Source organism: Hoplias malabaricus, chromosome 13, assembly GCF_029633855.1.
Source record: "Hoplias malabaricus isolate fHopMal1 chromosome 13, fHopMal1.hap1, whole genome shotgun sequence".
NCBI classification, from domain to species: domain Eukaryota; kingdom Metazoa; phylum Chordata; class Actinopteri; order Characiformes; family Erythrinidae; genus Hoplias; species Hoplias malabaricus.
In genome coordinates this window covers 37376508-37397005 of record NC_089812.1, presented here as the reverse complement: position 1 = coordinate 37397005, position 20498 = coordinate 37376508, and the positions used below count along the sequence as shown (strand labels likewise).

General features: G+C 38.8%; 1 protein-coding gene across 2 annotated transcripts; it reads right to left on the bottom strand.

Moving 5' to 3' along the window:
- Positions 1–433: 433 nt before the first annotated feature.
- On the bottom strand, positions 434–17560 carry LOC136664356 (uncharacterized). Of its 2 annotated transcripts, none has more exons than XM_066641507.1 (3): positions 17045–17175; positions 3931–4014; positions 434–2859 (listed from the first exon to the last, which is right to left on the bottom strand). In XM_066641507.1, the coding sequence occupies exons 2-3, from the start codon at positions 4012–4014 to the stop codon at positions 934–936; spliced, it is 2010 nt and encodes a 669-aa protein (XP_066497604.1). In that variant the 5' UTR covers positions 17045–17175; the 3' UTR covers positions 434–933. The 2 variants fall into 2 exon arrangements, with proteins under 2 accessions (XP_066497604.1, XP_066497603.1); XM_066641506.1 differs by having other exon boundaries at positions 446–2859; positions 3931–4018; positions 17045–17560.
- Positions 17561–20498: the final 2938 nt, after the last annotated feature.

Sequence of the window (20498 nt, the reverse complement as noted above, 5' to 3'; positions counted from 1 at the left end):
GTCTGTGAGGAGTGTGGTGTGTTCTTCCTGTGTCTGCGTGGGTTTCCTCCGGGTGACTGTCTGTGAGGAGTGTGGTGTGTTCTCCCTGTGTCTGCGTGGGTTTCCTCCGGGTGCTCCGGTTTCCTGCCACACTCCAAAAACACGCTGTTAGGTGGATTGGTGACTCAAAAGTGTCTGTAGGTGTGAGTGAATGTGTCTGTGTGTGTCGCCCTGTGAAGGACTGGCGCCCCCTCCAGGGTGCATTCCCGCCTTGCGCCCAATGATTCCAGGTAGGCTCTGGACCCACCGCGACCCTGAACTGGATAAGTGTTACAGATAATGAATGAATGAGATCTTGTGAGCACAAATTGTGACAATTAAGGGTACTACACCTTTACTAGGGGGAAAAAAGGACAAAATGACTATGATGTGGTTTATATTACTTCTTTAATGCAAGATATTTGTAGAATGAATACAAAAGATTTTACATAATTTTAATATCCTGCTCCACTATTAGTATAACCAGTTTATTTGATATTTTTCTATATATATCTACTATGTTCATTTAGATGTGTCTGGCTGAGGTAACTGTACAGTTACAGCTTGAGAAAAGTACCCAACATGAAACATATGAATGAAAAAAAAAGATATTAATTAATTTAAAAATGCAAACAATAATAATAATAATAATAAATTAAAAAATGGGCCTGGAGTTTTGTGTTCACATGTTTATTTAAAAAAAAGAAATTAAATAATATCAGTTTAACAGTGAACTTCCAAATCTGGAAATCAAGGCTCTTCCAGGACTAAAGAATAAATCTCTGCTGAAACTCTGAGGAGCCGAGATTCTCCTGTAAAACTGAGCAGAAAATGTAGAAAACGCATCTTCAAAAAGAATGAAATATAAGATTTAAAAAACTGTAACAGAACCGTGTTCACTCCACAATTCGAAGCTTATATTATATCCATAATCCACACTGCGTTGTTAAGAACAGCATTAAAACTACTCCGAAGGTCTGTGTAGTTCTGATATTTCACCGGCAGCAGCAGAAGGCATCCACTAATGTGTGCTTGTGGACGACATTCAAAGTTCTTTTTCTCTGTAAACTGCACTGTAATGTGTTTTCCAATTACAACATCAGCCCCTGTACAGAAACGAAGGAAGCGCTGCAAGATGCTATCATCCAGTTCCCTGATGTACCTTTGTAGGTGTCTAGCTACAGTACTCTGTTGGGCATTCATGTCTTCAGGAAATTTCAGAACCGTTTTGACCTTCTGAGGTGAAGGAACACGCTCCTTGATTATATCCACGAGTCTGTGCGGGGAAACGGTTTTGGCGAGGTCCTTCAGAATGGGCTTCCAGCACTCGATAACAAACATGGGAGTCTGAATGAGAGCTTTGTGGCCCAACTGCGACAGAAGATGGGCAATGTTTTCTTCGGTGGGCATTCGATGGCATTCATAGGAATCTAGAACGTCCAGCAGTGAGTCTTGATCAACAGACTGAAAGTCGCTCATAGCGTGCTGGAGGACCACCCGGTCATGCTTTGAAACATACAGCATGAAAGCCTCTGTCACGCTGCTGTACACGGTGCCGTATATCGCCTCTTCCAAAAATGGCAGAGGGAGATGAATGGGGAAGTATTTCTCAGCCACCCAACCTTTAAGAAGGACCCTTGCAATGGCTTGCCACTCAGTGGCCTGGAGTTCGTGCCTAAGGTACGGAGCCTTCACATCAGTCCCTAGGGTGCATCTGTTATAGAATTCACTCCAGAATTCAGAGAGGCAATCACGGAAAACTCCAGCTCCACCTCCCACTTCTAGTCCTCCATTAGGAAGCTTCATATGAATGTTTACCTCTTTGTTTATAATTGTAGGGTCAGCAAAAGCACCGATCATGTCACTGAGACAGTTTCCTCTTCGCACCTCAACCACGACCTTTGAATTTCCATCAAAAGGCATCGTGTCATCTAAACTGTCGTAATCAACAATCTGTGCCCCGGTTCTTTTATCCTCATCATCTCTGTAGCACTGATACTGTCCATTTCCTGTGCTTGTTGAATCCTCGCTGGTCTGTGGAACAGTCCTGACATCATATACAGAGTCCTGATTGTTCAGCTCTGCCATCCATCTGGCATTGACCATGAAATGGTTCTCTCGGTTTTGATCCTCCCAAATGGTTTCATCGTAATCCGGTTTGAGTCTGGGCATCGCAGGAACATTTTCCGTTTCTCTGTCAAAGTGGTTCTCCAGTGTTTGGCTGTTCATGGCAAAGCTCGCATCACCATTTGCCATTTGCCCATAATTACTGGCCCCTTCTACAGACAGATCCTGGGAACTCTGCATATTGTCTGCATTGCGCCTTTTTGTGAAGAGGTAGAGTCTCAGGATTTTTACCTTGTAGACGTCATAGAGGTCTCCAACAGTGAGGTTTTCGTCGAGACACCTGTGAGAGAAGTCCCGGATGTCGCATTCAACATCTTTCAAATAAAAAAACCTCGAGGCTCCATTAGGGAAAAAGATTCTCTCGGCCATTTTCTGAACGTCACACATTGTGGCTTGTTTGTTTATACTAATGTGCTTGGTCCCGCCACCGTTAGCAGTGCGAACTTGTTTAAAACAACAGCTCTTCTCATTATAATTCATCCATCCAAGCTCCACTCTCCTGGCTTTCTTTTTTGCGTACGAGTTGCCTATATGCTTCTTTGAAACTTCCTCTCTCGGTCCAAAACTCCTTGCTAGTGGCGGCTCGATCAGTTGGGAACTCTGGGATGGCTGGTTGCTAAGGCAAAAGGCTGTGACTGCCAGTCTGTCTCCGTAATGTGGTATATACTGTTGGAGTTCGTTGTCTCCCATCAGCGGAATCACAGTGATATCAATCTGATGAGAACAGAAGTTGACAATAAGAATTCTTCATTCACTTCCACATATCTGTCTACAGATACCCAGAATAAGTCAAATATCACTAATCTATGATGGAACAGTTTATTTTATGGACAATACATCATATTATCACCATCCAATTAAAAACAAGTATCTCCAAACTAGTAATTTTACAGGGGAAGGAAAAAACTTTTAATGGAAGTCAATGTAAAACAATTTAATTCCAAGTAAATTTGGAGCATCTTTATTGGTTCAGCCATCTTGGAATTCTCACACAAAGTGAGAGCTATTGTGTTCAAATTATGTACTAAACTAAAAATTATATTTTTATTTACAATAGCCAAGTACATATCCATTTTTAAATAATAAAAAAATGACCTAGTAGTTCATCATAACTCACCATGAGATTAAACGGTATTTAAAGCTTACACCTTTGAAAGACAATAGAAAATCTCTTGAATTGCTTCAGATCTTTCATGAAAATTCAGGTATTAAAGTTGATCAACTGTGCGTCTAAAAGGATGCGTAGCTGTAATAAAGTGTGTGTTTGGGATCATTTGGACTGAGAATATCACGGGAATAGACAGAACTTCGGTGGAAAATATCACTGCAGTTTTCTTTTGAGAATGAACAGAATAGATGCTGTAACAGAGGCATAGGTTTACACTAAATACAGAAACACCCAACACTACAGTTGTTGATAATTCAGTGTAATTGTCTAATAAACTTCTGTTAAACTCTGAGAATGAGAACTAAAAACTTGCTTTTAATGTCCATTTTCACCCTCTCTGACTTCTGCACACAGTACTCTACACCAGTGGTTCTCAGTCCGAGTCCTGGTCCTCGTGGCCACAGCCCGGCACGTTTTAGAGATTCCTTTGCTCCCAACAAGTCTGAGGCAACCAATGAGTTCATTACAACACCTTCCGAAGCTAAAGTGAGTGTAATGGAGCAAGGAGAAAACTACAAAATGCAGGGCAGTGGCCCACCAGGACCAATATGTAGAGCCACTTGTGTACACACAGATCTGGTATTTTCATTATAAGACGTAACATTATTATGGCCTACCTTGTCCACTTCCATTCGTTTGATCAGGTCCTCGTCCATTCCCCGCTCCCGTAAGAAGTCAACAAGCGTGGACAGCTCCTCCATCTCTCTGACAATTATTAAAAATAAATAGTTGGTCCATTTTTCCACTACATGATTTACTTAAAAAGATGTATTAACATGGCTATTTAACGTAGTCAACAACTGGAAGAATGAATGGAATACAGCTTTGTGAAATTTGCACTAGAAAAATTCATATTACTGCAGCGTGAAAATTAATGTACAGTAAATTGTTCAATGTGAATCTTTGATGTAGGATCTGTATAGTTAAATTAATAGTAAATTACAGTGATACGTCTAAACTTATGTAAACACTGACTTTGGAATTTCTTGTTAATTTTGTTAATTTATATATAATTTTAAAGAAACCACAAAGGGGTATTCAGTTTTGCCTCTAGTTGAGAGTTAAATGTAAATGTGCTGGTGTCAAGAAAAGTTGATCTGTTAATGTATTCTTTAGTAGGAGCAACTGCTGCACATTTGACAATCCACTCAAGTTCAATGCCGCCGTACTGATACTGTAAGAAGTAACTATTTAGAAACCATTAATTAGCCATTATTTTTAATAAAGTTTAACTCACAACACTGAACCCTACTTAGGAATTTATATAATTTATTATTCTTTTAGTGCAAGAGAATTCGGAGTTTAGTTCAATCTTTTCGCTACTGGTTCAATCTTTACTATCTTCAATAAAAGAACAACAATGGGATGAATTTCCAAAAATGTTACATTATGTACTTGTTCGACTGAGTTTTAAAAGATAACATTTAAAAAAAAAAATCAGAGTGTTTCCCCAAACTCTTCAGACTCATTTGTAAACTAATAAAAATGATTAATTATTCAAAGGTGATTTTATATTTGGATCTTGTCCGCCTTAAAAACCTATTGGGAACAAATACAGCATTCTGTGAGGTAGTGCTGGTCCCAGAACAAGTGAATTTGACTCATTAGTCGTACTACTTACAGTATTAATAGTGTTTCTTTCTTTGATTTGTTTTTATTTATCCACCAAACTGTAGAAACATTTCTGCTGAAATCTCTAAGGCACTGGTTTTGATGGAACGATATCCTGTGATTTTCCAGTTCCAAAACAACTGACTAAACTCAGCAATTACATTAACAGTTTGATCTGTGAGAAATCAAAACTCTGCTTTCCCCATTTTACACGTACCCAGATTAAACCGAGCAGCTCAGCAGTAATAACCAGTCATTTAATAAAAAAAAATCATTTCATTTTACATTTTTGTTCATAAATATCTAACCATGGCACAAATGTCTGTTAAATGCATCCACTACATCGAGGCTGAAATGATGCAATGAATACAGGCAACGCCCTCAAACCTGTGTGTGAACACGAATACAGGACTCAGACAACACAAAGGGTTAAAAAAGAAAAACTTGATAGGTTGTTTTTTTTGGCAACACATTTATTCAACATTTATTCCTACTCAAGTTTAATCTGAGCAAACAGTGTGGAAAAGAAACATCTTCAGCATTTTATGACCGTTTAACAACAAAATGTTAAAAAAAAAAAAATCTGTGATCAAGTCACTGATTCACACGGAGCTCACGGCCAGACAAGGGGCTGACGCCATGTTCGTAATTAGGTGCATACACCGTGGGAGTCATTTTAATGCAGTCCAGATCCAGGAGATTCATTACAATCACGCTCCTGATAAACTACACCAAACCCAACTGGGGTTTCAGGGCAGTGTCTTTATCAAGGAGAGTGACGCAGATATGTACAGTGGCAGAGCCAAACACAGTCCAGTCCAACTCTAGTCCAAAAAAACTATACAAAAACAAATCTGGGTCATTCCTAAGCCACTTAAAATCACATTAATTATAAAGTATACAGACTATGAAAATGAGTGGACGGTGGCTTTAACACAAACATTTAAAATCATTTCAAGTCCTAGGTTCCACTGCCAGCGCGCTCAGTGCTTTGCTTTCCCTGCCCCAATCAGATTTGATGCTTGTTATGAAGTGGTGGGTGGAGGAAGACACTGGGATGTCCAAGGACCCACACTATGAGGAGTCGTCTTGTGGATGAGAAAACATACTCATTGAAGGAATCTATAAAATAAGAAAAGAAAAATGTGTGTGTATAATATAAGTATTTTAGTCCTATTTTATAATGCATATTAGACAGACAAAGGTTATTTTTAGCTACAGCTGATGTCTAGCTCAGGCGTGTGATGCTCTAAGTCTCCTTGGACTTAACTTGAATAGTTAATACAACATGGAAACTGAGCAGAACTTTTTCAGGGGGTTGGGGGTTAAATACTTATTTCACAGGACAGATGATATATCAGACACAGCATCATTATTTAAACCAATATAAGACATATTTAAAAATGGACATCAATTCCCTAAATTAGCTGCCATTCCGGACAGTGCCAGATTGAAATAATATGCATCCCAGATGCAGGCGTTTATCCCTGATCAGAATGAGGGGGTTTTAGACAAGGAGGCACTCAATCAACTTAAACCCAAAGATAATCTGATAGAAAACGGTTTATTAAGATGATATTTAGGAAATCCAGGACAAATAAAAATTTCAAAATCACTTCAGAGAAAACACTCAACTTGAAAATATTTTGATTTGATTCGCATTAAACAATTTCCCCATTTCAGGACAGTACTCACCTGGTAACTCAACCCACAGCCTAAGGGGTAAGTGTTCTCTCCCACGGCTATTAGTAGCGGGGGTTGATTTGCTAAATAACTTATTGGAGTGCCTGTCATACTTCTGAGGAGCGTAATATCTGCATCAGTTACCTCCAAAAATTTCCTGTGGATTAAAAAATGCTGATGATTAAAAAAAAACGTAATAATAAAATACATTTAAAAATAAATAATAAATAAAAAAAATGACGGTTGTTTTTTAAATTAAGAAATGCAACAGCAACCAAAAATGACTCAAGTATCCCTTTAAAGACGCACTGTCACAGTGTGAAAACAAAGTAGGAGAAGTAGGTCTTCCATGTCAGTAACTTTCAGACACGATGCATTTCCGTATAATCGAGACAATATATGAGCGCGACTGTTTCTGCACACAAAGCGTGTCCGAATAGTGTTGAATATAAACATTTCTACACACCACGTTACATGTATTTATCAAGTCAAGCATCGTTTCTTGTTTAAATAATTATTTCCTCTGGAACTTAAGCACATATCGTGAGTTATTTTATAGTGTTACATTGTTGCAGGACACCTACACAGCCATTAAAATTCAACAGTTAGTGAAACAGGCTGCTGGGATTATCATTTATTACATATGCATTGTGTTCACATTATATCCAGATAAAAATAAACCAGCTGTAGGTTTCAAAGAACACCTTCATTTATTCATTTTCCTTTTGTTCTCTGTGAAGTTTCATGGTCAATTTATTTCAGTTTGTCTTGTGCAGCTGGCAGAACTCAGACAATCCCTCATCTAGTTTCCTAGGACCGCTCGAACTTGGCATGACACCAGTTTGTTGGTTTTCATCAAGAACCTGCTGCCAATGCCTCACAATCTCGGTCAAACTCTTCTCTAATCACTTTGGAGGTGCCACCACAAAGACCCCCTTGTTGTTCTCATCACTTTCTTCAACTGTCAAAGTTAGGGTTAGTTTCTGCACGACGGAGATATCCAAGGTCATCTCGGCTAAGAATATCTCAGCCAATTTTCATGCGTTTATTAAACAGCTGAAATACAGACAGAAATATTGACAGGATTAGCATCGCAATCAAATCAGAAAAAAAAAACCTTACAGTATTAGATCTGCATTATAGTTTATATAAATCATTTTTATAGCCTTTTAAATAGTTTCTTACCACAATACACACAATAAGTTAAAACGTGAAATAACTGTACACTGCTTGTGAATGCAGAAGTGAGGGTGGCCTGGGTGAACTGAGGGCGCACATCACGTTTCACACTTGATGCGACATGGATGATGCTCTGGAACACTTACGCAATGTGTACGAATGCTAGACAACATTGCGAGGTGCCAGCGAGTTCTGTTTGCTTAGCATTGGAAGACATTACAAATTATAAATTACAGATTGCTCCATTGATCATGTATGGCCTAAATATATTTTATGTAGACTAAATTTGTGTATCACTTTTTAATGAACTGTTATACTTCATCACTATCGGCAGGCACAGGGGTCAGAAATAGACCCAAAGTAACACATGATACCACAGTGGTTCCACAAGTCATGTGCAGTTAATGTAAACGCTACATTGATTAGTGCCTAAGCCTAATGCTCACAGCATGGCATCATCAATATAAGAGCCGACTGTACGTGACACCAACATGCACTTTACAACAGTGGTACCACAAGTATGAAAACGCACTTTGGGTAAAATGTTGAGACCTATGCCTCACAACTTATTCCTTTGTGAAATTTTGTTGAGGTTTGAAATGGGCCAAAAACAAACGACAATTCCGCTTTCTCCAGCAACCAACAAACAACCAAACTCTGCTCCCGAGCACGTCGCCCGTATTCAGCCTCATCAACATAAAAAAGTGAATTAGCGAGAGGAGCCACGCTGAGAGCGGCAGCACAGCCTTGGGATTTTAAAGCAGCAGGATGTTGGGTATTTTCTTAATGTGAAACACTTCCAGCTTTGAAAGATGTGTCTGATCAGAGAATCTCTGGGCTGTATGCTACTTATCAAAGGACAATTCTGGAAAACGTCCAGACTTAATGCTTCTGTTTTCTTTTTCTTTCCAGGAGAAGAGTTCATATGTGAAAGCTGCATGTGTAACACCATTGGTAACTTTTCAGAAGCTTGTTTGCAGGCTGTAAAACTGTACAGTCAGAAAAGGCTTACCCTGTTACGACGACTAGTAAAGGCTCACATTAATCACGCCCTTCAGATCAAGATTTTTCTGTGCTTTTAAATGTTCAAAGAATCTACTGCATGCCTCTAAAAGGAGAAGAATGAAATATCAACAAATATTGCAGTTTATTTTGAACATTGTTCCCAATAATAACTGGAATTCAGAAATGTGATGCACTCTCAGAAGTGTAATATCAAGACTAACACTGTAGGAGTGAACTGGTGACTGTAGATCATCACGAGTGTAATGTTAGGCGGTGTAAGACAACCAGTGGTGTCCTACTGCTTTTATACAAAGGTTCTGTAAAAGTCTGTTACTCCTCTGTTTGTGTCTCAATTTTAGATTTAATATAATGTTTGGTTTAGGTTAATTCTCTGTTCATTACAGTGATATACTCCACTGTGTCTCCACTTGTTACGGCAACACTAAGAATTTTAGGATCCATACAACAAAAATTAGTTTAATTACGTTTTTAAAAATCTAATCAGTGACACTACGGTATCCTTCTATAAACTTACTCCTCGACAGACTGTCTGTCCCCCAGGCTATATATTGTCCTTAATGGCTTCAAACATTATAACATATGACTTATAACATATAGGGATGTAATAGTCTCTATTTCAGCCAGATTTTGGGCAATATTTTTACTTTCCCAGCACATTATGCTTACTGCCCAGACCATTAAATCAAACACTATCAGGTGGGATAAAACGTCTTCAGAATACTGTACGTCAGATTTGTAGGAAAAATAAATAAAATGTGTACCAGTCTTTTGGTCCCACTCTCCACTGCAGATCTTGACCCTGGTGTCTGTGTCTCACTGCAGCCTAATGAAAGGGGATATTTTTGCTATTAGAGAATATATAAACAGAGTACTGACATTTAAAGTACAAATGAACATGTTACTAGAATTCCACTGCTCAGTTAAGTCCCATGGGCATTTTCATACTACATGATGAAGCAGCCTGGTTTGGAATTGTCTTGGACAGGATTCCATCTTGCTTTTCCTGCATCTCCCTAATACCACTTCCACTGTTTAAGACGTCCTCTTTTAGCTCTTGGATGATATTCACAATCTTAGACATGACTCCAATAGTAATACTACCACCACTACCACTACTACTACTGCTACTACTACTAATAATAATAATAATAATAGCAAATAAGCAAGTTCTTATAAAATTGAGTGACTGGATCATGACAGAGAATGTGTAGTTCTATTTAAAATAGCTGACAGACAAATACAGCCATGACTCACTACGTTCCCCCCAAAAAAATAAATGTTAAGGCTTTTTTGCCACAAACAAGAAACTTGATGTAAATTGTTTGTGCTGCAACCATGACGACTGACAGGTTAGCCTCATTTCTACAGATACAATGACCAAAAAAATAAATAAATAAAAATAAACAATTAAATAAATATAAATAAAATATTATTTCACCAATATTATGCTTCTAAATTGAGTGGTTTCCCTCCAAATTGGCAGAATTTTGTTTGCAATTTGTGGTCTGATTTAGTATGGTTTTAACAGATTTATTTGCAATGTAAAAAAAAAAATCTCTGAATGGAATGCTTTATAAAGCAGCTGAGTTTAAACAGGCCTAGTCCACATACAATCACTGGCTGAAAATTTAATGAACAAGTTATTCTCCTATAAAGAGCTCACTGTAGCTACAACCCTGTAAACAGTAATTAATCGGCTAAACAGCATCAGTAATCCATCAGACAGACTAATCAAGGCTCTCAAAAATACGAACTAAATTTACTGGAAAGAATGGATAAGTGACCCGTCTTATGTGTATGAGCTGTTACATTTCTTTCATTGCTTCCAAATATGTACTTTTTCTGATTGCATAGGGTCATGTTTATTATCATAAATAATACGAAACTTCATATTCTTCAAATTTGTGTCAAAAATATCTATAATATATGCACATGAAAATATGAATGTCCTTCCAGATTATTATTATTACTATGGATCTGTACATTTTTATATATCAGCAGTTTACTATTAGGCAATGGTTTAATATTTTTGAAATGCTGGACAGCACATTGTCTGTGTACTTTTGGGCAGTTTGGTAGATTATTAAACACACCTTATGGCTGCAAACCACTCTAGAAATCTGATGCAGCAATATACCAGTTTCAGATATAAAAATAACAAATGTACTGATGTGATTTGCACTGTGAATTAAGTATAATACAACACACTTTCACTTAAACGGCTCCTAACATTTGTTATATTTACATACATTTATTAGTTATAATAACTGCTGCTCTACATCTGATCCTGTCATGTTAATGTGACAGGTCAAGTCTAACTAGCTACATACTGCGCCTACACCACAATATTAACATTATGAGTTAATATTGTGTAAACTTACTTCCAAACATCGTCCAACGTTACACCATCCTGACCTGTAGACCTGTTCTCTGGAGAGGCTGGAGCTCGGGAACGGCGTGTAGGTGTCTCCTGGTAACGGGAACTGTCTCGCCGTACTGACCCAACAGAGGAAGGGCAAGTGTAGCAGTGAAAAGTCGGTGCTTGATTCACTGTAACGAGCAACTTTGTTTTTTTATGTAATAATAGTAGAATAATACTGATTATGTTTAAGTGTTGGCTTAATAAACCTACAAATAATGTATATATTTACATATACGTAATTACATATAAATATACACAATTACATATGCATATATATTTCTAAAACTATTTTGAAATACATTTTTAATCATATTTAATATTACATGGAGGACAAAGTTACTAATTTAACTCATATTGTCAGCTGTAGTATTATTTATTTATTCACCGAAATATCAAAATGGCCACACCCACATGAATAACCACCATTTTCTGGGTGCTGTAAAGACACAATCTACTCTTTCTCTTTAAAAAAGGCTCAGCTTAGCTGGCGGTGATGGTTCCACTGTGATGTCTTTTTTACAGTCTTTACAAAAAAACTAAATAATTACTAATTTAAAGTTTGCAATTCCTGTGTATGAAAGTCTACATATTACGAGTCATGTATTGCCAGACACTTCAGGGAGAGGTTGGTAGCCACTGCCATTTAAAGTGGCCAGAAGATCCAGTCACAAGTCTTTCCCATCAGAAAAGTACCAGAGCCAGTACAAAATGAACGTCAATGTTTTTAAACAGAGGTACAGAACGACAATCAGAATGCAAGTGGCAGATTTCTGACAGTGAGGCCAGCTTAACTCACTAAAGCCATCAGACTATCCATCTACTCTTGTGCAGAGCGTCTGTAGCTGAGACTAACATCAGGAGGTGAACAGCTCACTGCAAAAGCATTAGTGAAGGTAAACTATACAGTATAGAACACTTTGAATAATCTTCATTCTGGGGCGCACTTATCCATAATCACCTTTGCACAAGTTATCCAATGGTCTACATTATTAAATATGCAGAAGGTATTGTTTATTATTATTATTTCCAAAATATAATAAACTACGTTACGCTAACATTAGCTAAGGTCCAGGTCAAATCTGAAACAACAAACAAAAGCCGCAAATTAATTTTCTGTGCTGTTGTCGGGCAAAACATGTTCTTCATGAATACGCACTTCCATTTAAATTCATGTATTCCAGATTAAGGACCTGTGCATGGATTCTGGTGTTTTTGTTTAGAGACGATCAGTGGTGTGTTAGGAGATTATCCAAACGGCTGAATGATTAGTGAAATGCTAGTACATGTTCCATAAGAGATCCCTTTTTTCACATTTCAGTTTCACAGTGGAAACAACAAAGCCTAGATATCTTTGTCCCCCGTACATCTAACAGCTACTGGAGGATCCACAGGCATTCCCAGGCCAGCCAGGAGATATAATCCTGTTTGCAGGTCATGGGTCCACCTCGGAGACGACTCCTAGTTGGCTGTGACTGGTACATCTGCAGCAGGAGCAATCCAGGAGGCATCCATATCAGATGTTTGAACCACCTTAACTGGCTCCTCTAGATGAAAGGAGCAGTGGCTCTAATCCGAGCTCCTCCCGGATCGCTGAGCTCCTCACTTGTTCACAGACAGCGTACCCAGAAACTAACCAGAGAAAACTAACTTCTGCCACTTAGAGATTTCGTACTTTCAGTCAATACTCAAAGCTCACAACCCTAGGTGAGGTGAAAGCGTAGCTGCGTTTGAAAATATGTCACAACACATTTCATAATGAAGCACAAACTGCAATTATCTGCAATAGGCCAAGAGTTGATCTGACATTGCAGGATGAAATCCACATTAATTCTACTGTAAACAAGATTCAACTAATGAACCACATTTCCATATTCTAGAAACCTGGCAAAGCCTTCCACAGGGAGGCCCTTAAATTGGTAAATATATCCAACACCCCTGCACCCCTTTGGTCTGATTACTATTACTGTGGTCAATAGGTTTTGGCAGGTGAAGTATATTCATGATTAGATTATAGAAGAGAACATTGTGTGTGTGTGTGTGTGTGTGTGTGTGTGTGTGTGTGTGTACAAAGTAGTTTAGTCACTGAAGTGACTAACCGAAGTTTAGATACAAATCTTCATCATGTCCTAAATATATTCCCAGGATCTGAAAAATGTTTCTCTTTATTTAAAAAAATAATGGTTCATTAGAAATTAGAAAACACAGAGGCACAATTTCAGTGATTCAAAAATATTAAGATTAATATTTCTTTGGATTAATCAGTTTGTGCTAATATTTGGGAAAAAACAATAAAATATTTTTCAATAAGTGTAGATCTTACAGAAATTGTATAGGTTTATGGACTAATTCGTCAGTGTTGTTGTACCATCTGCTTCTACTGGCGAGGATTTTGTGTTATTACAACATATTGAATTAGCTTTCAATGCGTATTAAAAAGATTGGATTTAATTTAATGATTTAATTTTGGCATTGGCCGATGCTGATTATCTCCAAATGGCATTAATTGATTAATTGGAATTCCTCTGCTTATTCTGTGCCTTTTGTTTTTATTATTATTATTAAAGTTCAGTCCCATTTAACAGCCATGATAGCCACAGGTGCTAGAAGGTAATTGCTTCAGCATTTAAGGTGTAACTGGATATTCCAGGACATCCAAGATGTTTTATGCTTATTATGAAGTAAAGGGAGAAAAGGCACTGAAACTACACAAAACTAAGATAATACAATTGTTATTATAGGTTTTGAAAGTTTCGTGGATTTATTTGGTTACATGCGCTGCCATCGTAACGGTGATGCACAAGGTGTTCATAGCTCTTTGATTGAAGTGTGCACCTGAAAAATCTCAGTGTCTATGAGTATATAGCCCTTCCCTATTGCTCTGCCCCTCTTTCCCAAGAATTGAGACACCCCTTTAATCATATCTTGACTAATTTATTTACCAGAATATCACCCACTTACAATATTTTGCATATTTTTGATGTCCAATTTTTTTTTGTCAGTTTTTAGTTTACTACATCATTTGAACACAAATATCATTCACATTATTTGAACATTTCATGATGAACTGTCTAAAAGATATCCAAAATTACTTAAAAGTTTGTACATTGACTTCCATTAAAAGTTAAGGTTTTTCCTTCTCCTGCAAAGTTACCAATTTTGGAGGTATGCGTTTTTAATCGGGAAGTGATGATATCATTATATTTTAAAGTATTGAACAAGTAGAATATAAAGCTTATATTTACTCAATGTATGTCAGGATATTTGCAGTGTAAAGTACAGAAATGCTATGACACAGGCTGTATTTTTAACAAATCAGTATTTGCAGATTACTCCAGGATATACATGCCTCTTCTGCATGAACCGCAAACATTTAATAAAAAGTGACATAAAAAGTTTGTGATGCAACAAATAAAGAGTACAATTTACACTGATATATGTCAACCCTCTCTTTTTTGCCTGTTACTCTGGATAGCATACATTTTGCAACATGTGGAATATGTACCAGTTACCTGAGAGTCCAGTCATGGTGGGGCTCCCCTTAAAAATCAGTTTTGATTTTTCCCCTGGAGACATGTGTATAAATGACACCCAGCCTCTGTGCACCTTAAATCATACTCAAGTTCTTGATGTCAACATCTATTGAAAACCTATTTTTAATTCTGATGCTGAGGGATCTTGTCATCAGTTTTAATTTCAGCTTAATGTTACTTAGAAACAGTAGCCAACCTTTGTGGAACCTTGAGCCATTAAATATTGTCGCTGAATTTATTACAAAAATAACAAACAAAAATAAGAAGCTTCCATAGGTATGGCCTGTATGTGCCCATGTGGACCTTGTATTTACAGCTGTAAAGAGCCAGCACTGGATCAGATCAGTTATAAAACTCAGCATTTCACATTTTCCCTTTTCTTTCTCTTGTCAATGGAAGCCTTTTCTTTTTCTCCACTGTATTACACTCCTGTGAAAGCCAAACACTGTGGATTCGCATACTTTTTTTTCCGTTTTATCATAGGTAAAATGTAACCCAGTAAAGACAAGTAAAATTAACACATTAACATGACGAAAACATGCCTTTTAGGACTTCTGTAAACTATCATAAAAATGTCAATGTGGTGGTACCCTCAAGTGTACATCTAACGTAATTTACAGGTATGGTACCTTTTTTTTTCTGAAGGTGTAGAGTCCACTCTCCTTTCTTATTAAATATAATGCACAGCCACAACTGAGGCATTAGAACAGGATTCTAATGTGTGTGTCTGATGAAGGCATGGGAACGCCTTCCCTATCCAGTTCCCATGCTTTATTAAACCAGGGCCACAAACTTGAATGTCATGACTGCTAATTATCTCATTCTCACGCGCAAGACTGAGACAGACAATTGAATTCTGTTCCCAGTCATTTTTTACAGGGTGCCCGGAGGTCTGGAAACCATCCTAACCATTCAAGAGAATTAGATTATTTAAAGTTTTCTTACAAACATATATCGATGACTATATGTTAACGAACAGATTTTTTTGTTATTTAAGCTTCACTTTTGAGCCTATTCATAGTTATGACTATCTGATATTTTAGGTTTGTGCCCATGCTTTTTTTAAACTCACTTTTCCAACACTGGTTGTACATTGTTTAGCTATTTTTTTAACATAAATCTTACCCTGTAAAACCAAGAGTCTCTTTTCGACTTGCGATGAATTTCCACACATATTCAGATGAAAATACAACAAAAAAAAGGAATACATTTAGGCTATATTTTGAATAATGAAGGTCTTTGGGAAACACTCAGCTTCAATGAGATTAATGTCGTTATTCGTCTCCGTTTATTTTTAATGTAATTCTGCTTTGTATAAATCTCTCCCCTGAACCATGTCTATAACCAGAAAGAACAAAAATTAATCCAAGTTCACTGCAGGACTTTGTGTGACTAACAAATGCTGGAGAATATAATTGGAATATGTCTGAAAAGTGATAGCGTGAATGAAGACGGTTACTGTTAATACTGTGGTCAAGGCCAACTGGAGCTAACGCTGCTAACGGTCGCTTTTGTTCAGTTAGCCGCGTTAGCATGTTTGAGGGACTTTATAAAACGCTTTGAAAATGCGCTAAACGGGGCTAAAATGTCCTAAAAAAAGGCCCAGGGAGATCAAATTATTTTCATTTATAGCTGGTCATGAATTACTGTTTATTGTGAAAGCGCAGAATCTATAAGCTAAACATGGCATTGTCATTTTACGTTTTTTTAAAGTTAGCTTAACGTGGGTATTCACAATTTCACCTTACATCGACAGTTACATGTCAGTGGGATGGCACGGGGAGTCCGTCGTAAGCAAAGTTTGCACATCCCTGGTCAAATAACTAACATTAAACCGTTTATATTTTCTCTGCTACATCACACCGCAGCATTAGTGTGTAGAGGTGTCTCTGTCATGTAACTGCACGAATTTACGGGGCACTCCTGACGTTAACAGCTGTCATCACACAGTATACCAAGCAAAAGCGTTAAAAATGACTTTACAAACTGAATTATTCAAGTAAAAAAAAAAGCAAATCAATCTGTTAAGTTGACCTCGAATGTGCGGGCTCGTCCTGTTGGCCGTAGTTTAAGGTAGTGATAGGCAACGTTAAATTTCCCATAAGGTGGTCTCATATGAGACTTGTCTAGGCCATTGTTTTAGTGACACATTAATACTTTAATTCACATTGAGCGTTTCAGACCGTCTCTGTACCTGGTGAAGAGCCCAGGGTGGTCATCACACTAAGGTTAAAGTTAGATGTACACCTTTCCAAAGCTGTAGGCGACTGTCTGACTCACCTGTGTTGTAATTGCTGTTGCTGTAGTTGAAGAGGATGAGCCCTTTTTCGTGCTCTAACGTTGCTCCTGTGAGCGGTGTCTCTCTCCGAGCTCTCCTCCGACTCACTGCCCTGCTCCAGTCTCACCTCGATCTCACACGGGCTCTCAGCTCTCGCCCCGATCTCCACCGAACTCGCCTCTTCCTTTACACGCAGCGCCCAGTCCTCGGACTCCGCACTTTCTTCCTCCACTTGGTCCAGCTCCTCCTTTTCTCCCGCTGCTTCTTCTTTCACTGCGGCGCTGTCCGACTCTCCGCTCGTGTTCCCTCTCTCCGTCTCCTCCTTCACTGCGGAAAACCCATGAACCTCCTCCACTTTTATCTCATTCTGCAGAGAGTTCATAACGTTACAGAAAACACTCGGAGCAGTGGAAAACTACTCCGTAGATCTCTCTAAACTCCCTCACTGCGCTCCCCAGAACCGCAGAAATAAACACCACCACAAACAGGCATTTGTTTTTATCGTTTTCAAACATGGCTTCCGGATGTGCTTTTCGATTTCAAAATAAAAGTGACTCTGAAGAATGTGCCCTTTTTTATTGCAGTGCAGTTTTAAAGCTACTATTTTACAATCAAATCGTTAATTTTATATTCTTATTTCTTATGCACTTTTCTTTATATATATATATATATATATATATGGATGGATTGGCTGTGAGAAATTGAGTGGCATGCCAATCTTAATCCATAGGTTTTAATATGATTTTGGCCCATCTTTTACAATTATATAAACTTCAGCTCTTCTGAGAAGGCTTTCCACAAGGTTTAAGAATGTGTCTAAGGGAATTTTTTCCATTCTTCCAGATGCGCATTTGTGATGTTGGACGAGAAGGCCCATCCCAGCGGTTGAGATCAATACTCTGTGCAGGCCGGTCAAGTTCTTCCGCACCCAAATCCTCATCCCTGTCTTTATGAACCTCGCTTCATGCAGTGGTGAGTCGTGTTGGAACCGGAAGGGGCCGTACCCAAACTTTTCCCACAAAGTTAGTAGTATGAAATTATCCAAAATCTCTTGGTTTGCTGCAGCATTAAGTGTTCCTTTCACTGGAGAATAGGGCCGAGCCCAACCCCTGAACAACAACCCCACACTATAATCCCCCCTCCACCAACGTTACACTTAAGCGCCTGCTGACCCCGCTCTGTAATTTTACATGGCCTACCACTTCGTGGCTGAGTCGCTATCATTCCCAATCACTTCACGTCATTATAATACCACTGACCATTTACTGCGGGATATTCAGTAGCAAGGATATTTCATGATTGGACTTTCTGCACAGGTGGCATCCTATAACAGTGCCACATTTAAATTTACTGAGCTCCTGAGAGTGACCCCTTCTTTCCCAAATGTTTGTAGAAGCAGTCTGCATGCCTAGATGCTTGGTGTTATACACCTGTGTCCATTGAAGTGATTGGAACACCTGAATTCAATGATTTGGATGGGTGAATGAATACGTCTGACAATAGTGTATCACAATCAGACCATAGCTGTGTTGGCTCTAAACCCTCATTAGTATTTTACACTAAAAACACAAGTGAATTCAGACAATTCTACAGTCTTTGCTTTTAATAACAAAGCAACTAGCAAAGAATGTTTGTCCACAACGTAGTGAGCCAAGACATTCACTAAAAATAAATAACAGGATTGTAGTGTATTGAAAATCAAGCTAGAATTCGATGACACAGGCACTCAGAGGAAAATGGTTAATATTCTCAACAGTGCCCTAAAACATAAATAAGGAACCATTTCGGTCACAGCCTTCCTCTGCTGTGCAAAAGCAGACACACTTTTTTACCATCCACTCCTTACACACATGGTATCAGTTCATTAAAAATAATGTAGCATATGTGGTGCACAAGTGTGTGGTTTGAGACACAACGTTATCTTAATTTTTGCTAAATGTTTCAATACTGATTCACTTTTCTTGTAAAACACAACAGTGGTTGTAGAATCATTTCTGTAAAATAGATTTTAGTTGATGTCAGAGAAGCAGTTATTGGAAGAAAATTCAGTCATGATTCTAACAGCAAATTTAGGCTGAAACATTTGTTTGTAACTCAGAGACCAACTGGCCATATGAGAAACAGGAAGCCTGTTTTTAGAATTAACCACACATTCAGCCACTCATGATATAAATTATTGACTGTTCTGAGTACAGGGGCTGCCGTGGTAGTGCTGCTGTGACACCGCTCCAGTGTCCTGGTGTTGTGGGTTCAAGCCCTCACTCAGGTGGAGAGATTATGAGGCGTTTGGTGAGTTCTCTTTGTGTTTCCCCTCGCCCTCCTGTCGTGTTCGGGTCAAATCTGACCGATTTACAACTTAAAACACACGTAAATATTGTGTTTTACATTTGATTGCCTCAAGGCCTTATGAAATCCTCCACACTATGCACTTGAACATATAAATGTGATGATCACCTCTTTCATTGAATTTTGAGTGTTTTAATCAATGAAATGAATGGGTATCCAGACTATATTCATCCATCAGACAGAAAACATCCCCATACACACCACCCCAACTCACTCACTCACACTCACACACACACACACACACACTCACTCACTCACTACATGAGTAGAAAAGGAAGCGCTGTGAGCTCTGTGCCCCTAGAGACAACAAAACAAGCCTGAGATGCTGCAAATATGGTGACTATGTTTGCAAGGCCCACCCTGACCTGAGTGTCACATGCCAGTCATGTTTATAAATTCACATGCACACACACACACAACTTCCTGTTGAGTTTGGTCTTTGGTTTACAATTTATTTTTTACATTCATTCATTGTCTGTAACGCTTATCCAGTTCAGGGTCACGGTGGGTCCGGAACCTACCCAGAATCATTGGGCGCAAGGCAGGAATACACCCTGGAGTGGGCGCCAGTCACACACTTACACCTACGGACACTTTCCACCAATTCACCTACCAATGTGTGTTTTTGGAGCGTGGGAGGAAACCGGAGCACCCGGAGGAAACCAACGCAGACACAGGGAGAACACACCACACTCCTCACAGTCACACGGAGGAAACCCACACAGACACAGGGAGAACACACCACACTCCTCACAGACAGTCACCCGGAGGAAACCCACGCAGACACAGAGAGAACACACCACACTCCTCACAGACAGTCACCCGGAGGAAACCAACGCAGACACAGGGAGAACACACCACACTCCTCACAGTCACACGGAGGAAACCCACGCAGACACAGAGAGAACACACCACACTCCTCACAGACAGTCACCCAGAGGAAACCCACGCAGACACAGAGAGAACACACCACACTCCTCACAGACATTCACCCGGAGGAAACCAACGCAGACACAGGGAGAACACACCATACTCCTCACAGACAGTCACCCGGAGGAAACCCACACAGACACAGGGAGAACACACCACACTCCTCACAGACAGTCACCC